We start from the raw sequence: 16492 nt of genomic DNA, 5'->3' as shown, positions 1-16492 counted from the left end.
GGAAGTGATGGAGGAGAAGAGAAGGGAGCGGGATGGAGAGGGCGGGGCGGGGCGGGAGGATGCGGAGAGGGTGCAGGCGCGGGATTCTGGAACCGGGGCAGGAGTAGAAGTGGGGCAGGGTGTAAAAGGTTCAAGGGAGGTGACACAAGGAAAGGTGAGAGGTAAATAGACAGACCAGAGGGTAAAGCGCCAGGAGGCAGGAGTGAGAAGGGGGTCTCCCTGAGAGCCCACTGTGGTAGAAAGTCACCAGAGGCCTAGGATGGGGCCAGCCTAGCCCCTGACTGGCTGGTCACCTGGGGCCAGTCACACCTTCGGGCCTCATCTACAGAATGAGAAGGTTGGCTTCAATGACAGCAGAGGTTAAGCTCTTGACATTCCATGATTCTACATATCAGAGAGATGACTGGAACTTACAGGGATCCAGCTAGGTCATTAGGTTCTGCTCTGGCCCTCAGTCTGCCACTGTGATAAGGTCCCTCCCGGGCTGGAAGTTCAGAGCAAAGCAGTGCCCTGTGCAATGTAAGCAGCACTGAGCCCAGCTCCTGTTTCCAACCTAAGCACCTCCTTTTCTGCCCCCTCCCTGCTCCCTACACTCCCAAGCAGCTCACCTCACTCTACAGACCAGGCTAGACCAAGCACTACCCTTTCAGAGCCAGCCCACTTCCCTAGGGTTCTAGAAGCCAACCCTACCTCCCAACCACAACCACCAGTTGTGCTAGCCCCAGCTTAATGAGATACCCTTTCCATCTGGGAAACAGTGTCACCTGCTTCTGGAGCCCCCAGGGCTTCTGGGCCAGGCAAGTACCCAGCTTGGGCCCCAGAGAGTTCCAGGGACCTGGCGTCTGGACACCAGAACCTTAAGGGACACACTGTGTTCTCTCAGACACTCAATATGCTCAACACTCACACAGCCCCACACACTTTTTCTCAGATACACACCAACACTTGCTCAGTCACACAGACCCCACTTTAGCTATGCACATTGAGTCACAAAAACATCCCAGTCAAACATGCCCTGTCTCTCACACACATTTATTCTCACACACACAACCCCATGGGCACCAACCCCAATCTTAGTTACATACTCACTCAGGCACAGATATCCTTTCATTCAGTCCCTGGAGACACTCTGAAATCAAAAGTCAACTTCCTTAGAGAAATAGTCAAGCGATTTTTCCATTCTTGCTGAATACCTGCACATACTGCCATACACTCACACTTGCACATGTATCTTATTCCCCTTCTAAAGGAAAAAGGAAAAATCATATAAGGTCAAATGCAAAATAGGGGGAACCTTTAAAAAAAATCTTCTCAAGAAGAGTGATTCATCGGTCTGGAAACTGTGATGGCCAGCTGGACAGATACAGAGGATACCCACCAGTGATTAAATAGTGTCAGAGATAGGCACAAGAAGTGGGGAGCTAGGAGTCTTTGCTTTTTCTCTCCTTCCTTCGAGCTTTATTAGTCAAGATCTTTATCAGTCTTATCACAGAGGCTAGCTGACGGCTTCAGTCCCGTTTTACAGAAGGAATAAATGATAATTGGGTGGGAGAGGAAAAGGTTCAGTGTCCTGAATCCCAAAGGGAGGCAACTGGATAACCCAGGAAACCTGGCTCCCCAGCCATGTCCTAGGGAGCTTCTGCTGCTGGCCCTCACACAAACCCCTACCCACCAATGAGGGGCTTCGGGAGTGAAGGAGCTGTGGAGACAAGCGCTGGCAGCAAATGCTGGGAGTGGATGGGGACCTACTGTCTAGACAGCCTGGGCCCTGAGTGTGTGGCTTTCTAGGCCCTCCTCTACTTAGTCCCCTCCCAGATCTTTCATGTGGTCTGGTGCTGTGGTCCCAGGGTGTGGCAGCCTAGACCCAGATTAAGATTCCTCCTCATTTCCTTGGTCCTATTCCCAGCTCCACCTCTTGCTCTGTAGAGAAGAAGGCAGCGTGGGCTGTGCCAAGATACCCGGGTATGGGAGTAGAATCAGGATCTTCCTGGCTCCCTCACTTCAGGGTCCCATGTCCACAGCTCTAGCTAAAGGTTGGCATCTGCTTTCTGCCTACCTTCCCCCACCCAAGGCCCAGGAACATTCCTGCTGGAAGAGCCTGTGACTGCCATCTCTTCCAGTCATGTTGTGTGCCTCTCCAAGTTACCTATGGCTGGGCACAGTGCCCAGAACGATGCATCTAAGGCCTGGCCCAGCCAGAGCAGGTTCCTTGTTATTTCTAGGGTAGCCCTCTGTTTTTCAAAGAGGAGGGTACCTTCTATAAGGTTGGATCAGGGGAACAAGACAGGGAAAACGTGCACATATGCCCACAGATAGGCACGTGGCCAATGAGTTCTCACAGACACATAGGAGCACCATCAGTCCTGAGTTCACTCCTGCCCTCCACTCGAACATTCTGATCCATAAACACAAGGAAAGATACAAACACAGAGATACACAAGCCCAGAGTCACAGACACATCCGGAGATACATAAACACACTCCAGTTACACAGAAATACAGAGATAGCACATGCACCCCAGAGCCACCCAGTTTCCAGGGAAACGCACTCCCAAGAATGTCCGGAGTGGGGCCAGGCAGGGCTGGGCTTGGTGCCTTGCTCCAGAGATGAGACAAGGAAACCCTCAGCTCCTGGAGCCCAGGGGAGGGGGAGTGCTGGAAAGAACACCCGTTCCTTTGTGCCTCTGCCTCCCCCTCCCCAGGCTGCCAAGCTTCTGGGACAGGCGAGCCTAGACAAGAAGGCCGTGGGGTGGGAGGAAGAAAAAGGGAAGGAGGTTTAGGGTCAGAAGAGAGTAGGGTACATACTTGGCAGGCTGGGCTTTGGCTAGGAAAGAGCTGGGGGTCACTGGAGCCACAGGAAATGCCTAAGAATCCACCCTGGCCTAGGCCCTCCCTCTTCTCTGGAAGCTAAATGATGCACTGAGAAGCCAGGGCAGGAGCATTGCTTCCTGCACCCTGCTCACAACTTAGGGGCAGGACGTTCTCGCCCAAGAGCGGGAGGGATTTGGGACCGGAGTAGTAAGGGCTGGGCTCTTTCTCCAGCTGTCTTTGAACTCTGCCCCTACCTCTCCTGGTTACCTTGTCTCACTTCCATGCACTCAAATCTTTGGGAAAAGCCTCTCTTTGAAATTGAAGAGGACTATCAGGAACCAGATGGCATTACAGCCAAAGTCCCAATTTATGGGGGTTCCTTCTCTCCGATGGGAGTCAGAGACCTTGAAGCCCTGGAGGCGGCAAGGGCCTGCCTGCTGCTGCTGGCAAGCCTGCCTCCCGGAAGTCAGTTGTCCACCAGACACTAACCCAAGGGCAGGAAGAAAGGAGTAAGGCAAGGCTGGGTCTCCTGGGTCAGCTGTGAAGGGAGTAGCATTTAAAGAGACCCCAAGGGGTGTGAAGAAAAGGGGAGAGGGCAAGTAGAGTGAGTGGGATTTTTACTCTAAAGGCGCTTATACCGTGTTTCCTCAAAAATAAGACCTAGCCGGACCATCAGCTCTAATGCATCTTTTGGAGCAAAAATTAATATAAGACCCAGTCTTATTTTAATATAATATAGAACCAGGTATAATATAATATAATATAATATAATATAATATAATATAATATAATATAATATAATATAATATAATATAATAATACTGGGTCTTATATTAATTTTTGCTCCAAAAGACGCATTAGAGTTGATGGTCCAGTTAGGTCTTATTTTCGGGGAAACACGGTAGCCAGTAAGTGGTAAGAGTCCTCAGAAAATGATGCCAGGACACAGTCCTCCTGCTCAGAGCCAGGCTTAGCCCAGAGCTCCCATCCTCATGTTAACCCCACCGCTACTCCCCACCCTAATCTGCTTTTCTCATTCTCCTAATATGATGATTCACCATATAAATTGATGGCCAGGGCAAACACACTTGTTCTGTCAAAGTGCCAGTTGGGCCAACGCCTTACCTGCCTGGTCACCATAGTAACTAGGGGCCCCTAGAGCTACCTTACACAACAGAATGGCCTGTTGCTTTGGGAAACAGAGTGGTAACCATATTCATGACCCAAAAGCTACTGTCAACAGTATTTTAACAGGAGTGGTCATGTCCTCAGATTTTGCCATCAGATTTTGCCCTTGCCCAATCCCCATCAAGTGGTATTGTCTTCCTTTCCCCAACCTCTACAGCTTTGCAGAACACAATTCCCACTTGGCATCATGGTACAATGCCATTGCTCCCCTCATTGCTGCTCCAATTGCTCTCCCCTAACAACCACTAATGATCACACCACCGCTCCCCATGACCTTTGTAGCAGGAATTGGAAACTCTTCTCTTCCTGTGGTGTGGGGAGGAAGGACGGGGTGACCAGAGAAGAAAAGCAGGCTGAAGACAAATCTGGATGCCAGAGGGGTTTGGGATGTTGTTTAGGCACGTCAGATGCACCTGAGCACCCCACTCCAATATGGTCCCTCAGGCAGTTACCATGGTAACCACCACAGCAAGCTCCCCTTGCACCTATCATGCACAAGCCTTTAAACAGAGGCCCCCTCTTTTTAGGTATCAAACCTTACCCTGAGTGAGCCTGGTGGGCTGTCGGACAGGCAGCCCATCAATAGCGCAGGCATTGCCACAAGGGTAGAGGGTAAGGGTGCCCCGCAGGTTCTCAATGTAGCAGTGCTCTGGAGCCAGGCCTGGACCCTGCAGTGAGATGTCCTTGGCCGCAGAGCCGATCACTGTCCTCCCTGAAAACAGGAGGCAAACTGAGTCAGAGGGTTTGTCCAGGCTGAGGAGCCAGGGACAGGGCAAGGAGAGCCACAGCGGAACTATATTTCCACCTCCTACTCCAGAGAGAATCACTGCCCACCACTAGTCACCCCTTTTGGACCTCTGAGCCTGGTTCAGACAGTAAGTGGTAGAAGCTCTTCTCAGGCAGAGAAAACTCTGGACCAGACATGGCAAAGCCCACAGAGCACAGCAGGATTCAGGCTCCATAGATAGAGTAGAAAAGGGGGACTTCTTTTCTGCAGACCCTCCCTTAGTTTCTCCAACTCTCCCTCCCTAAGTCCTTTGTCTCCTTCATCATGCTCCCCCCTCTTTTCTTCTAAATCTCCCTCTCTTCTTCTTCTTTCCCTCCATTCTACCACCTGCAACACTTGCCCTCCCTTACTCCCTCTCTCTTCAGTGCAGCCTCTCCTCTCACTGCTTCTACATGTACAGACCTTCCCCTGGCAGAGCCTCTGGAACTGGTATTTGGAGAATGTGAGGAATGTAGTATCACCCAGGCAATAACTGCAGCCAGGGGAGAAGAGAGGAAGGGCAGAAGCTGCAAAGTGAAGAGGTTGTGCCAGGGCCTTATCTTGAGAGATGTGCCCGACTCCCATCTCTCCATTCTCCACCGGTACCTTCTCCCATGCCAGGCATTGCCCTGGAGTGGGGCCCCCTCTCTTCTTGGCCATACTGGTTGCTAAGAGCAATGTGCTCTCCTGTTTCAGTGCTCTCTTCCTTGTTTTTAAGCTGATCTTTAATCCCAGTCATGGAGCCAAATTATCTACCCAAAAGGGCAGGCAGTCTGGGGAGCCAGAGACAAGGGAAGCAAACTGGTGGGGTGCGATGGCACAGCCTCCCATTTGGGAGAGGTGAACACTGCCAACAGCAGAAAGGCCCCAACACATGCCTGGACCCCATGGCAGGAATGTCTACAAGGATGGAAGGGTGGCAGGTGGGATGCCCCTCAACTTACCTTCCTCCAGCGGGAGAAGGGTGATAGCTGTGCTGAGTCGCCCACTGCCCAGGCTCACCAGATGGGGTTTGTCAGTTTGCACTTTCAGCCCTTTGCCTGTCTCTATCAGGTCCAAGGGTCCTTTCTGCAGGCAGTGGGGGTGGGGGATAAACATCCTTAGAGACTCCAGGCCAGCACTTTACCACCCTAGTCCCGGTCACACCAGCACTCTCTCTAGCACTTCCCCTCGCCAAAGGGCTCTGAGGGTGTTGAAAGGCTTAGCACAAAATCTTGCATAGAGCGTTATTCCACTAAATTGTAATTAGATCTGAATCTAGGCCACTAACTTGTCCCAGCGGATTTATCTCAAGTCTTGGCTTAACTGCCCCCTTTGTCTATTAAGACAGAAACAAGGAGAAAGTAAGGGGAGCAGGGAGGCACTGGGTTAGAGGAGGGGGTACTGTAGAGGAGAGCCAATCAAGACTTGTCCCTGTAGACTTGTCTGTGGCAATCCACTTGGCTAATGATTGCCCCTTTTAAAATAAATCACAAGAGTGGGTAGGGACATGGATCGAGGAGAGGAATACAGCTCAGTCTGAAAACCACTTGCTGCCTTTCCAAGGGTATTTTCTGGGTAAACCAATTAACCTGATTCAGATAAAGACTTAGCTGTTAATAGGCTTGGGACATGGGAAGGGAAGAGAGGAACTGCTGCTCTCATCCTTGGGCTAGGACCACAGGTGCATAGAGGAGCCAAACCCATCCTCACCAACAGTCCTTTTGCTCCATGGCTCCAACCCCACTCACCTGCACCATTGCTTGGGTCTTGCATCCAGAGCCTACCTGGTTCCTATTGAGAGTGTCCATGGTTCTGGGTCTCTAGGGCTCCTGGGGACACAGCAGAAAGCAGGTGAGGTGGGAGGCCAGAGCAAAAAAGAGAAAGGAGTAGGCTATGTGTCAAGGCTCTCAGGGCAGGGGCAGCAGCAGGCACCGTCATTTCCAGTATGCTTATGCTGAAGGAAAAGTGGAAGCAGCTCAGGAGCTTTCTGGGGGATGGCAGTGCCACATCTTCAGCCACAGGATGGATACCACGTCACACCAGTCCCGGCCCTTGCCACCAAAAGCACAAAAAGTCCTATAAGGCCCAATCGGTATTTCTGGGTTTTCTTGCCTCTGACACCCAGGACCCAGGTTTTGACAGCTGAGGACCCTCAGACATCTGGAGCTGTAAGCAGGGTGGGGAAAATCGACCTTAGTGGGAGAAGCTGAATCCAAGGAACCCTCTCCAAGGGCACTGTTAGCCAGAAGGCCCCCCAGCTGGGTGGCAGGGCTGAGATAGGAGCTTCCTTCCCCAATCTTTCCCTTTCTTCTTCTCCTTTTGTCTCTTTTCCCAGGGGAGTCAATAGGATGTTTTCTTAAAGGAGACACAACAAGAAAAACTCAACCATTCCTGCCATCTTTTTATGTCTCAACTCCTGCACCCTCTCTTCCTCAGAAAGCAATCTCACCCCCACACAATCAGCAAAAAAACAAACAAACAAACAATCAAAACCAAAAAAACCCCAACTCAGTACTGACTAATACTGGGAATATAGGATCTTGGGGTCTTAACCTGATTTGGTGCTTACGAAGCTTAGATCTTTAGAAGCAAAGGTAAAATAGATTTCGGCAGCAGAACTTGAACTCTTCCTCACCCATCTCTTTCTTCTTGGCTCACATTTTTGGCACCTAAGACGTGTGAGGAAGGACCTTTGTGTACTAACGTGTGCCTACATGTCCATCCCTTGATCAACTTGCTAAGGTGAGAACTTCGCATTGGTTGCTGAAATGTTACTGGGGAAAGCTGAGAAGAATGTGGCTGAAGGTAGGGAGGGGGACCCAAGAACGCAGGATTTCCCTCCACTTTCTCTTCCAGCCATCAACCAGGTGACTTGGAGAGCAAGTGGGGGCAGGAGCCAGCATTCCCAGGAATGTCTGACCCTGGCAATGGGGCTGAAGAGCCTCCGCCATAGAGTTACTAATTTTACCCTCCCAGCTTCCACCCTTCCGGGCCTGGACTGCCTCATCTCCGTCACCATTTCCACCCACGCTGGCGGAAGAGAGGCCAAACAGGGCCTGGGGCCCACCCCAAGTCTGCCTGGAAAGAGGGAAGGCAGGCCATTAATCTATACCAAAGCCCAAGCTGGCCTGGCATCTCCTCCAGAGATCTGGTCATGGGTAAACATTTCCAGGGACAGAGACTGTTGTACTGCTTCTTTCAACTCAGGGAAATCCCTCAGCATTCTCTGAGGGAGGAGAGGCAAGAGACAGTGGGTTGGGAATGGGGAGTTTATATAAAACAGAGGGTAAGAAAAACAAAACAGTAAATAATGGTGATGGAAAGGCATCATCACTTATTGTTTAACCCTAACTTTATTATTTATTATCTGTGAGATCTTGGACAAGTTACTTAACTGGTCTCTGAGTATCAGATCATTTTCTATAAAAATGGAATAATGATTAAAAAAAGATCATCAGATTAGCGCTTGCCTATTATGAGGAGTGATTAATAAATGGGCACAAGATTTCTTTTTGGCCTGACAGAAATATTCTAAAACTAAATTGTGATGAGAGTTGGTTGCACAGCTCTGTAAGTATACTAAAAATAATTGAACGTACTCTTAAGTGAATCTTATGGTATATACATTATACCTCAATAAAACTGTTAGGTTTTTTTAAACGATTGTCTGGAGATTCAGCTTTCATTAAATGGCACTCTGTGAAGTACATACAAAGCACAATAACATGCCAATTATTAGCATGAGCTTTATGACCTTGAACAAGTCACTTCACTTTTGTGAGCCTCAGTTTCTTCATTGGTCAAACTTGTCGCTATCACCCTGCGAGGCAGCTGTTCTCGTTTATTTACACCAACGAATTTCAAGTGAAGATAAAGATTGTTAAGGGATAAGGTTGACAGGGAACAAGAGTGATTAGAAGAGAAGAGAGAAGGGAATAAGGAGATGAAAGGAGAGGGAGAGGTAAGGAGAGAGGCGTAGCGAAAGACGAAGATAAGAAAAGATGTAGAGATTGGGAGGTGCGAGGCTGTGGCCCCAGCTCAGAAACCTAATCCAGGTGAGGTGGAAAGATACTGCGGAACCAACGCGTCTCAGTCCTCAGGCGGTGCTTTGACACAGGGGCTGCGCCAAGGCCCAGAGAGCAGCCACCTGGGGGCGCCTTGTCCTCGGACCTCACCTCTGGCCTGGATGGCGAAGCGACGCTACGGCTCGGCGCCCCCAACCCGCCGACCCGCTTCAGTAGGATTGGGCTACCCACCACCTCCGGCCGTATTTATCCATCTCGCCTGCCCCGCCCGACCTCTGCGGCCTTTCTGGGAAACCCCGCCCCGCTGCCAAAAGAGAGACAGAGACGGAGACAGACGGAGACGGAGAGACAGAGAGAGGCAGAGACAGAGAGAGAGAGGAGAGAGAGAAAGGAAGGATGGAAAGAAGGAAGGAAGGAAGGAAGGAAGGAAGGAAGGAAGGAAGGAAGGAAGGAAGGAAGGAAGGAAGGAAGAAAAAAAAAGCCTCCTGCAGTGCGAGTACCGCTTTCCAGCCTGAGGGGTGGGAGGGAAGCGCCACCGTCAGCGCCGGCTCTCGGTAACCCTCCCGCATCGCGGGCACAGATGCCCAAGCACCTCCACAGAGCAGGGTGGCAGAGACCTAGGTGTTTGGTGCCGACGTGAACAGGGTGTGTGTGGGGCGAGGCCCGGGAGCTGGCTGGTGACCCCGCTCGGGTCCGGCCCCTCCGGCCTCCTCGCCGAGTTGGGATCAGCAGCCCTACCCAGTCCCCAGCCCTCTCCGCCGAGTGGGGAGTCCAGAGTCACCGCTTGGGGATCTCGGCACCCGAATGAGGGTGGAGGGAGGCCCCAGGAAGGGCCGAAAAGGTCTGGAACCAACAGGCACAGGAGGAGATCCAGGCTCCAAGCTGGGCCGCAGACGGAAGGTCCAAGGCTAGCCCCAGAGCGGAAGGAAGCCCGGCCCTCGGCTGGCGCTCCCCCGGGTCCCTGCCGGGCCGCTCCACCCCTCACCTGTGCCCAGGGGACCCGCCGAGGCCTCGCCCCGGGCGTAGCACGTCTGTGGCCCGAGGCCTGCGAGGCCGAGTCGAGATGCTCTCGGCCCGCCGCCGCCTTCGCCTTCTCGCTGCACATCCGCCCTCGGGGAAGGGCCGCGACAGAGGAAGGAGTCGGGAAGGAAACCGAGGCTGGGAGCTCAGCGGGCGGGTTGCCGGAGTAGGGCGGGGGTGGGGTGGGGTGGGGTGTGGAAAGGCCCGCTGATGAGAGAACTCAACTGACAGATGAAGAAAATGAGGGGTCTGCGGAGGGATGGGACCGGGAAGGGGAGACGAAGGGCTCTGGAGGGGAAAATGGAAGAGGGAGACTGAGGGATAAGGAAAAATGAGAGCTGCGGAGGGAAGGTGAGGGCAGCGAGGTGGGGAGAAGGGGAAGGAGATGGGGAAGCAGGATAGAGTCTGGGGGACGCAGAGTTGTGGGGAGACAGGGAAAGAGACGTAGACAAAGTGGAAGACCGAGAAAAGAGATGGGGAAGACTGAGGACAGACGAGTCTTTGAGGACCGGGGAAGCAGCGGAAGGTACCGAGGGCAGTTGGAGGGGAAACAGCGGGGCGGGGAGACGGGGAGTTGAAGGAAGAAAGGGAGACAGGGCAGCCACGGGGCCCAGGAGTGGGGGAGAGCGCAGGCGGTCCAGGAGGGGAGGGCACCCAGCGGGGGAGAGAGGCGTGAGCATAGTTCGGGTTCCGCTTTTTATTTGTGTGAGGGGTAGAGGTGGGGTGCGGGGAAGTGCACATCCCCCAAATCGTAGGCGGAGTGGGGTGTCCGCCAGGTGGGACAAGGCCGCAGTGTTGGGCCGCCGGCGGAGCCGCCCCGCCCGCGGCTGACGCCGGACAAGCGGCCTTTCTTTGGCACAGCGGGGAGAAGGAGCCGCTTGTTTGCGCGGCTGGGGAAACGGGTGGCCCCACAGACACCGCCCGCTCCCCGCGGAACAGCTGCGGGAAGGAGTGCGTGTGTAGCGGCGATGTGTGTGGGTGTGTGTAGGGGGCTGCGCGTGTGAGGCATGTGAGTGTATGAAGAGGCTGCGTGTGTAAGAGGGCTGCCCGTGTGAGGGCTGCGTGTGAGAGGTGTGAGCAGCGGGGGGGGTGTGGGAATGGGGGTGTGCGAGAACTGCGTGAGTGCGGGTGCTACAGGTGTGAATGGCGGTTTCCTGTGAGGGCTGCGCTGGTGTGCAGTGTGTGTAGAGTTCTGGGTATGTGTAAGGGTTCCGCGCGTTTCAGGGCGGTGAGAGACTCGGGGGCTGTGGCGTGTCCGTGAGTGATGCAGGCTGGGCTCGCTGTGAGTGTTGCCGCGTGGGCCATCCGACGTGGTGGGGAGCTGTGTCTGTGTGTGACGGAGGCGATGAGTCAGCCTCCGGGAGCCTCCGGGACTGCTGAGCTAACGGACCCAGAATGCAGCCCCGCCCCGGCGCCCTGGGTCCCCACGGGGTCTTGCGGTCTCCCGCTCGCGCCCGCCTCGGCAGAAGAGTCCGCGGGCGCCTCGCGACCCCGCACCGGGCGGTCCCTCCCAGCCCCCAGCCACCCCGCCTGCCGGTCCGCACTTCCCCATCTCGGAGGAGGTCGGATGACTTGGCCGCGCTCGGGGGAACTCCTCAAGGGATTCGGATCCGGACTGCACGGGTTTGTCAAGGGGCTGGGACTCACTCTCCAGGGTACCCCATCCGGCCTCCCAGACCCCAAAAGACGTGGGGCGGGCCCGGTAGGTCCCAAACGTGCCTCCCATCTCTTGAACCCACCCATGCCTCGGAGCCCGACTCAGCATCCCTCCCCGTGGGTCAAAGCGGCCCAGCCGGGGACTGGAGCGTCGATGCCCCAGGGGATCCCCTCCCTGCGTGGGCGGGAGAGGGGGAGCCGTGGGGCGCAGGCGGACCGGACTCCGCAGTTACCGCGGGTTCCTCTGGGTACCCGCAGAGAGTCTCGCTGGGGCTAGCTAGGATCGGCGTCCCTCCAGGGGATGGGCGCGAGGGCCCCCTCTGGCGGCGGCGCGGGCAGCAGCTCGTGAGGGCAAAAGCAAGATGCTCGCGGTAGAGCAGCGGCGCCCACTCCCCACAAAGCCCCTTTCACCCCATGCACTCACCTGGGACATCCCCACTTCCCCCACAGGTTTATTCCGGGGCCCTAGCCCAAAGCTGGTAAGAGGGCTCTCGCCAGGCCCCAGGACTTCCCCTTATTCAGTGCCAGCCGCGCGGCGAACGAGGCCCGCAGGCTCTGTAGAGGGAGGGAGGGTCCTTACCTCGGGGAGAGGGGGGCACCAGTCCCTCAACCTGGCTCGGGCGCCGCGGCCTCAGGCTCGGGAGGACACTGGCTTTTCGTTAGGAGCCCCGAGAGTAGGAGGAAAGCGAATGGGTCCCGCCCCCCTCCCCGCTAGTCCCCGCCCCCGTCCCCCGTCCGGTCGGCCCGGCCAGCCAAAGAAGACGCCCTTGTGGCGCTGGAGCCCAAAGTTCCCCACCCCCCCCCACATACACACACACACACACACACAACCCTTTCCCATAGCAGCACCTCCCCCCACCCCCACCCCCCGCCTGCACAGCGCCCGCTTTGTTCCTCTCTGCAGCTGGGCTTTCCACTACCACCAACGCACACACACTCCTCTCGCTCCTCCCCCTCCCCCCTTTCGGACTTCTAGACCACCCTACACCCGTAGGCTTTAAGGCTTTTCTAAGAAGGTGTTTTTGACAGGTTTTTTTTCTCAATCTCTTCTCCCCCCCCCCTTTTAAAATCTTAGATGCCTGAATCCTCCATGGGCTCCCAGCGAACCCCTCCCTAGTCGTAGCCCTACAACGTACTCAACATCTCCAGAAAATTTGTTGAGGGTACCCAGGTCTGGCCCCTGTCTCCCCTTCTCCTCACCCTCTTTCAAGCACCATCATGAAGCTATAAATGGGGTTGATAACCCTGCACATCAGGCTTGGCAAATTTTTCTAAGGATAGGTATAAGACATATCAATGTGCCATGCAAACTGTAAAGCACAGGAAAGCTGAGAATTAACATCTTGCCCCCATGTAGCTCCACTCCCATCCCAACCTGCTGGATTCCAATTGGGAGGCAAGCTATAGATACACAGTTGCGCACACCCTGCTATAGCAGTTTGGGTCTCTGTAGGAGTAGGGAGTTAATAAGAAAGAAAGGTGGGGGGAGGTGGTGGCTAAAAACCGAAGAGGAGCCTAGAAACTGAGTCTGGTTGAAGTCATTCCTCACCTCAACCCCCCAACCCGAAATCCAACGCTGACAGTGGATCCTTACCTTGCAAAGCCAGCCCATGCCCCAGGAGACTGACTGCGGAGGCCCTAGGGAGGTGAACTCAGCAGGACTGAACTTCTTTAACCTGCAGTAGAGGGACTCCTGAGACTCTTCCTCACTGAAGGAGGGAGCAGAAAGCCCCCAAGGCTGGCATAAATTCCAGCTGGGGTGGATCACAGAAAATAATGTGTTCTCTTTGGCATGGACAAATCTTGTTCTGACTCAATGGCTTTAGTTGGAGCACTCTCTCCCCAACCGAGGAACAGCAGGAGGCTGAAGTGCAGGAATCTTTGGTCACTCATTGACAGGACCAGCATTAGTATGGGGGGGCCCCATGGCAAGAGACTGGAGCTGACCGGAGCCAGGCAATGGACACAAAGGGGGAGGGGAAGGACGCTCTTTGCAGCAACCTGCTATAGGTAACAGAGGTCAATCAGGCTCTAGCATGAGCTATACCACGAAGCCCAATGATGTGTGTGTGTGGCGGGGTTGCGCGGGGGGAGGCTCTTATTCTTCCTGTCTTCATACTGTTTGAAGCTCAGGAAAGTATTTTGACTCTGGCCACTTTTCATGAGGCAGATCACAACAGTAATTTTCAGGCTTTTCTGGTAAAACAAAACCCAAACTGTTGTATCCTATGTGCCAAGACCCAGCATTTGAGGGAAGGGGCTCAAATAGGGGTACCTCAGACTTTTCTCTTAACTCTGTTGCACAACTCCCAGCTCTTCTTTACCATCTTGGTCAAGAGGAATTTCAGGGAATAATCAAGCCTGCCATGGAGGCAGCTGATGATGAGGCAAGGGGTTGAAACAGCTCTCAACTTCTGTCCTCCCAGCCCAGGGACCAGCTGATCCCATGCTAAAGACTCTGTGCACTGTGTCCACTTCTGCTGTGTCAAGGCCCTATGTTCTCACAGTTAAAGCACTCAGGGGACTACAGACCTACCGCCCCTACCATACACCCCCATCCGGCTCCACATCTGGAGCACATCAAAAAACTCAAGTGCTCTTACAATTACGCAAGAGGTCGAGCAGCTGGGAGTTCAGAAAAGGGGGAGGAGGAAGAAAGCAGAAAACAGCTTTCCAAGCATGCTTCAGACTTTCCGAAGTGGAAGCAAAGACCGGGTGTGGAAGGAAGAGTGGATTTTTTTTTTTTTGAAGCACTCTGCATTTAGCTATGAATGTCAATAGTGGATTTCCACACCCCTCCTGCCTTTGCCTTAGGCATATTTCCCACCTCTGTCCCTCCAGTCTGAAATTGTACTGCTCCAGCCCCAGAGAGGTGATTATTGCCCATTACAGCAAGTAAGCCCTATAGATACACACCCTATCCCAGAAAACTATCCTTTGTGTCCTCTTTGGATCCTGAACTCAGGCATCATCAGTGTAGGTGTGGTGGCAGCAATGGTGCCAAGTTAACTCCTCACTGCATCCAACTTGGGAAAAAGTTCAAACCTTTCTTCAGCAGCTGCAAAGGAGCAGAAACTCTCTTCTCAGCTTGTCTTAGAAATGACACAATCCACACTTCCACCCAAAGCCGAGTGGAAAATTTGGGTAGGATAGAAAACTGGTCTTGTCTACCTCCAGGGCTCAGGACCTTCCTGTAAGCTGAAAGCAGCATTCATGTGTGCAAAAAAATGGGAAACGAGACCTATTCCCCTTTCTCTCGTGGCTTTGACTTTGTAATGCCTTTTTCAAATAGCCCCTCTTTGCTAATCAACCTGATTCGAGTGTATCTATGGGAACTCTCCAGAATTGGACTAAGCCCTAAATAACTTAGCCCTTGCCTATGAACAAGACAAAAAACTCTTTAGGTGGGAGTTAGGGGTTGTGAGAAGTGACCCAAGCGTCTATACACTGCCTGGTTGCTTGACCTCTTGTGTTTGAGAGAGGGGCAACAGCGTCGTTTAGAAAGGTAGTCTAATTTTCTTAAAGGCTTGCTTCCACATCAATCACTAACTCCCCAGAGTAAAATGAGGCTGACACTTGCAGTGATGCCCTCAGCCCTTGGGTGAGAGCAACGCAGAGCAACCAACCTACTTGTGGATCTTCCAGTAGATTCAAAGCTCTACAGCTGCAATTGTATTTACCAACGCAGGCAAGAATGGAGGGAGAGAATTGTTGCAATGAGATGTGCATAATAAAGGGGAGTCAATCCTGAGTTTTTGCTTTCCAGAGATTCCTCTAAAGCCTACACGACAGAGAAACCTCACCCTCACTGAGACCCATGTTGAGTATCACTTATTGTTGTAGTTATCTTAGAAAAAAAGAAAAAGGTTTTGTAAGTATAATAGATGCAGCCATTGTTTCTAGTTAGACTTTACATAATCTCCTTGAGATGGGGACTTTTTCTACTTTTTTCGTATCTCCAATGAGCTATGCCTGATGTGAACTTTTAAGAAAGACTAGTCTCTCAACCCTGGAAATCGCTCAGATCCTACCCAGTGCGAACAATTTTAAATTAATTGGAGGGCAAATTTTCCCATCAGAGATGCATGGGTCGGTATTTAGGGTTTGAAACTGAGCAGATAAATGACAGATCTTTTTATGAAGGAATTCCTGCCCACAGAGGTGTGCCCCCTACCTCCATGTGGACTTAATTAATCCGGAGCAGGAACCACAAGCCTCCTACATTAAACAGAATGCTCAGTCAGATCTAATTGTTTTGTTAGTCTCCCTCACAAGAGGCCAACAAAAACTCCACTTGATGCTGTGGAGGGATTAGCTGCCAGTTAGGGGGTGTGGCATGGTTTTGGTGTGTGTTTCATTGGATTAAGGTTACAGTTTCAGAGAGCCAAGCCACACTTCAGCAACACTAGACCAGATACTTTCTGTTTCTCTCAAGGAAAAAAAAAAAAAATTCAGTCTTGGCTTTCACCATTAAAATAAAAACTTTTCATTCCCAGACACTTATTACTCATTAGAATAATTTGCCTTCCAAACAATCTGTTGATGTTCAATAGTTTTTCAAGTTAAATCAAAAGGAAGACTTTTTTGAGGGAATTAACAACTGGCATTCATCACTCATCCCTGAGTAACTTTTTACCACTGCCTATCTAATGGGGAAGTGAATGCTCCAAAATATTACAAACCATTGTTGTTGTTGGTTTTTTTTTAAGGAGTACGCAGCTCAGTGGACACATGTGGGAACCGAACCGGCAACCTTGGTGCTACGAGCACCACGCTCTAACCAATTGAGCTAACCGCCCCCCCCATTATTGTTTTTTGAAGGTGAAGCCTCAATTTTCTGACTCTATGACTGCCCCTGACAAAATTTTTTTAAAAAGTCCTTAAATTGCATTAAATTCAAAAGCTACCATCAGATGCGCACGTGTATGTATATGCCTGAATGGAGAAAAAGACACAAGAAGGCACAATACCTGTAATGGGGGGAAAAGCAATAAATACTCAGAGATTAATTTCTCTTAAAAAATACGTATCATTAATTTTTAATC

The 16492-nt window shown here is 52.4% G+C and overlaps 1 protein-coding gene across 20 annotated transcripts in view; it reads right to left on the bottom strand.

The window, feature by feature from the left end:
• Positions 1–12125, bottom strand: part of PHLDB1 (pleckstrin homology like domain family B member 1) — a 45777-nt gene extending 33652 nt beyond the window's left edge. For 15 of the 20 annotated variants that reach the window (XM_033121786.1, XM_033121790.1, XM_033121794.1 and 12 more), the window contains exons 1-4: positions 12028–12125; positions 6495–6575; positions 5709–5832; positions 4540–4710 (exon numbers count right to left, since the gene is read on the bottom strand). In XM_033121786.1, coding sequence (XP_032977677.1) covers positions 4540–4710; positions 5709–5832; positions 6495–6554 — 355 coding nt within the window. In that variant the 5' untranslated portion in view covers positions 6555–6575; positions 12028–12125. Of the gene's footprint in view, positions 1–4539; positions 4711–5708; positions 5833–6494; positions 9063–9756; positions 11739–12027 lie in introns of those variants that run through there. The other 5 variants (XM_033121792.1, XM_033121788.1, XM_033121791.1 and 2 more) reach the window with 5 other exon arrangements.
• Between the last annotated feature and the right edge of the window lie 4367 nt (positions 12126–16492).

The sequence above is a fragment of the Rhinolophus ferrumequinum genome, chromosome 11, assembly GCF_004115265.2.
Source record: "Rhinolophus ferrumequinum isolate MPI-CBG mRhiFer1 chromosome 11, mRhiFer1_v1.p, whole genome shotgun sequence".
Taxonomy (NCBI): Eukaryota; Metazoa; Chordata; class Mammalia; order Chiroptera; family Rhinolophidae; genus Rhinolophus; species Rhinolophus ferrumequinum.
The sequence above is the reverse complement of the archived record's forward strand: the minus strand, read 5'-3'. Positions and strand labels throughout refer to the sequence as shown.